The 2,850-nt window shown below is 42.8% G+C and overlaps 1 protein-coding gene across 1 annotated transcript; it reads left to right on the top strand.

Moving 5' to 3' along the window:
• Nucleotides 1-767: 767 nt before the first annotated feature.
• LOC110644062 (zinc-finger homeodomain protein 2) lies at nucleotides 768-2,036 on the top strand. The gene has a single exon (XM_021796674.2). The coding sequence runs from the start codon at nucleotides 964-966 to the stop codon at nucleotides 1,723-1,725; it is 762 nt and encodes a 253-aa protein (XP_021652366.2). The 5' UTR covers nucleotides 768-963; the 3' UTR covers nucleotides 1,726-2,036.
• The last annotated feature ends 814 nt before the right edge of the window (nucleotides 2,037-2,850 follow it).

Here is a 2,850-nt window from a genome sequence, read left to right as displayed (position 1 = left end):
CACCGTTCGGGACGGATAAACGGCGTTTACCCTAGCGCGTGTCTTCCACTCTCACCGAATGAGCGTGAACCGTTTCCCTTATCTTCTCTCTTTGATATGTTTCTTCCACGGACACCCCAATATTAAATGCATGTTGACGCCAAAGCGCGTCACTTATGTCGGAAGTGAGCGCACGTTGGCAGCTGCCCTAAATGCCGACAATTTATTTTTTCCCAGTAATTCCGTGTCCTAATCCATACGTGCAAAAACACAAATCAGGAGTTTCTATTATAATTTTATTTTTTTTTATAATAACAATAATAATTACTAAATTAATTAAATAAGGCAAAATAAAAATAAAATAATTATTAAAAAAAAATCCATAAATCGAAACACTTATCCTCCAATGTTTTCCCATGAGACTAGATCCCACGCGCCGCAACACGCTCCACAGTAATCCCCACAATTTGAACCCCACCCATCTGTGTCGTGACAGGGTACGGAGATTCGTGGGAGCACACGATTAAAAGGAAGTAATAGATTTCAGTGTCAACTGGCGAGTGGGAAAGCGCGTGGACGTTGGATTCCATTTCTTTTCTTTTGTCTGTGTAGACTGTACACCAACGCCACTCCACCTCATGCTACTGGTCTGAACAGTACAACACCAATATTTACGGCGGAGTAAAACAAGAAACGGTAAAAAAGTTGATCACCGGATGACCGGTTATAGCCGGTGGAAATGGGTCTTGAAGAGGAGGATTTCAAGAACGGGAAAAGTATATCAAGAGAGAGCTTGGAAGCAAAGCACTCTCCTTTGCAGAGAGTGAAAAAAATTCATGTCCACATCCTTTCAATCCTTCTTATCTCCTTAATACTCTCTCAACGAGAATTAGTGACTAAGAAACTATCTGGGTGATTTCTTTTTTTTTTTTTTTATTTACAAGGTAATTTTTTTTTTTAGACAGAGAGACGGAAGAGGGTGATATGGAGTTTGAGGATCAGGAAGAGCATGAGGAGGAAGAGGAGATAGGGTTGCCGGCGAGTTATGACTCGTTGGGTAATTCTTCCCGAGTCAAAATGACTAGCTCTGCAGGTGAACAAGCAGCGACTGGAGCGGGACCCGTTCAGTCGACGAAGCCAAGGTATAGAGAGTGTTTGAAGAACCACGCAGTGGGAATCGGGGGACAAGCGGTGGATGGGTGTGGTGAGTTCTTGGCTGCTGGAGCTGAAGGAACACTCGACGCGCTGAAATGTGCCGCTTGTAACTGCCACAGAAACTTCCACCGCAAAGAATCCAACGACTCAACAACACCGGTTGGAGGAGGAGAACTGTTCTTCCACGGCCACCCTCACCCACATCACCTCCATCATCAGGTGCCGCAATTCGCTCCGTATTACAGGACCCCAGCAGGATACCTCCATGTGGTTCCACCACAACAACGGCCTTTAGCATTGCCATCCACTTCGGGAGGTCAGAGTAGGGAAGATCAAGAAGATGTGTCGAATCCAAGTGGTGGTGGATTTGGAGGTGGCAGTGGGGGAGGGTCGTCGAGGAAGAGGTTTAGAACGAAGTTCACGCAGGAGCAAAAGGATAGAATGCTGGCACTGGCAGAGAGGTTGGGTTGGAGGATTCAGAAACATGATGAAGCTGCGGTGCTGGAGTTCTGCAATGAGACTGGAGTGAAGAGGCATGTGCTTAAGGTTTGGATGCATAACAACAAGCACACTCTGGGTAAGAAACCCTAGGAAATGGAAACCAATCTTCTGGTAGGAATCAAGGATTTTAAAAGGAAGAAGTAGGGGGAAAATTTCTCAAGTTGACAGCTTGGTGAAAATTCTGGTACTATCATCTCAGGATTTTTAGGTAGTTTTTGTAGGGTTTCTTTTGTTTCTGTTAGTATTGTTTTCGCTTTTTATTTTTATCTTCTTGGAGGGGGGGTGCCGGTGCTGGTGGTGGTTTATATGTGGGCAGTAATGGGGTTGGGATGGTGAATATTATGTCAGGTGGTTTTAGACTCTAAAGAAGATTAATGTTGATGGCTATTTTCAGTTTTTCATTTCAGTGCTGCATTTTGAATTCTTGCTCTTGTGAGTTTCAGTGGTTATTTTGCTTTGTTTTCTGCACCGGAAGCTGAGTGAGCAACTGGTTACTACTACAACATACATACATGGAAATTGGTAAGTGAGCTTTTTTCAAGGTTGCTCAAAGTCTTAGTCTACTGATCAGCTGGTACGTTCTTCATATTGATCCAAGAGAAAGAGAAAGGACATGCTTGAAGCTGCGGCTAGGTCTGGTTCGTCACTGGATTCTGATTTTGCATTTGCTTAAATATCATGTTTGAGCCATCTAATTGATCAAGTTTCCCTGATAAAAACATGCGGAAGCTGCATTTTAATACCCATTTGCTTATCTTTCAACTTCTGCGCCTTGTTTGCCATTTATTTCTTGTGCCTTGGCTTACTTCTTGCTCTGGTCTAGTTAGATACATATCCTTAAGCTAAACACACAATGAACATTGTTGATAAAAGAGAAGGGTTTCTGTAGAAAATTTATGGGTAATATTGAATGAGCGAGTGCACTTTTAAAGTTTTATACTTTCCTTGAAACAAAATCCTTCCTCCTACATTCAATATGGATTCTTTTGGGCTTCTTGCTCCTGGGACTTTTCTTTCTCATTTACATTTTGCTTGCTTTAATTCCTTCTTCTCCTTTTTGTTTCATCTCCTTGTCTTTTGAAGGTGCTTGTACAACTTAATGTTCAACCCATGGGGCCTCCCACTGGTTTGTTTCTGCTGCCAAGTCTTTTGCTCTCTTTTCGCTGCATTTACTTCTGCGGTCATGAGTTCAGAGATGCCGATGATAATTTCAAT

This window comes from Hevea brasiliensis, chromosome 7, assembly GCF_030052815.1.
Source record: "Hevea brasiliensis isolate MT/VB/25A 57/8 chromosome 7, ASM3005281v1, whole genome shotgun sequence".
Taxonomy (NCBI): Eukaryota; Viridiplantae; Streptophyta; class Magnoliopsida; order Malpighiales; family Euphorbiaceae; genus Hevea; species Hevea brasiliensis.
The sequence above is the reverse complement of the archived record's forward strand: the minus strand, read 5'-3'. Positions and strand labels throughout refer to the sequence as shown.

Bases quoted from the DNA above. Each gene is read 5' to 3' on its own strand.
- LOC110644062 (XM_021796674.2), top strand. From the start codon at position 964: ATGGAGTTTGAGGATCAGGAAGAGCATGAGGAGGAAGAGGAGATAGGG.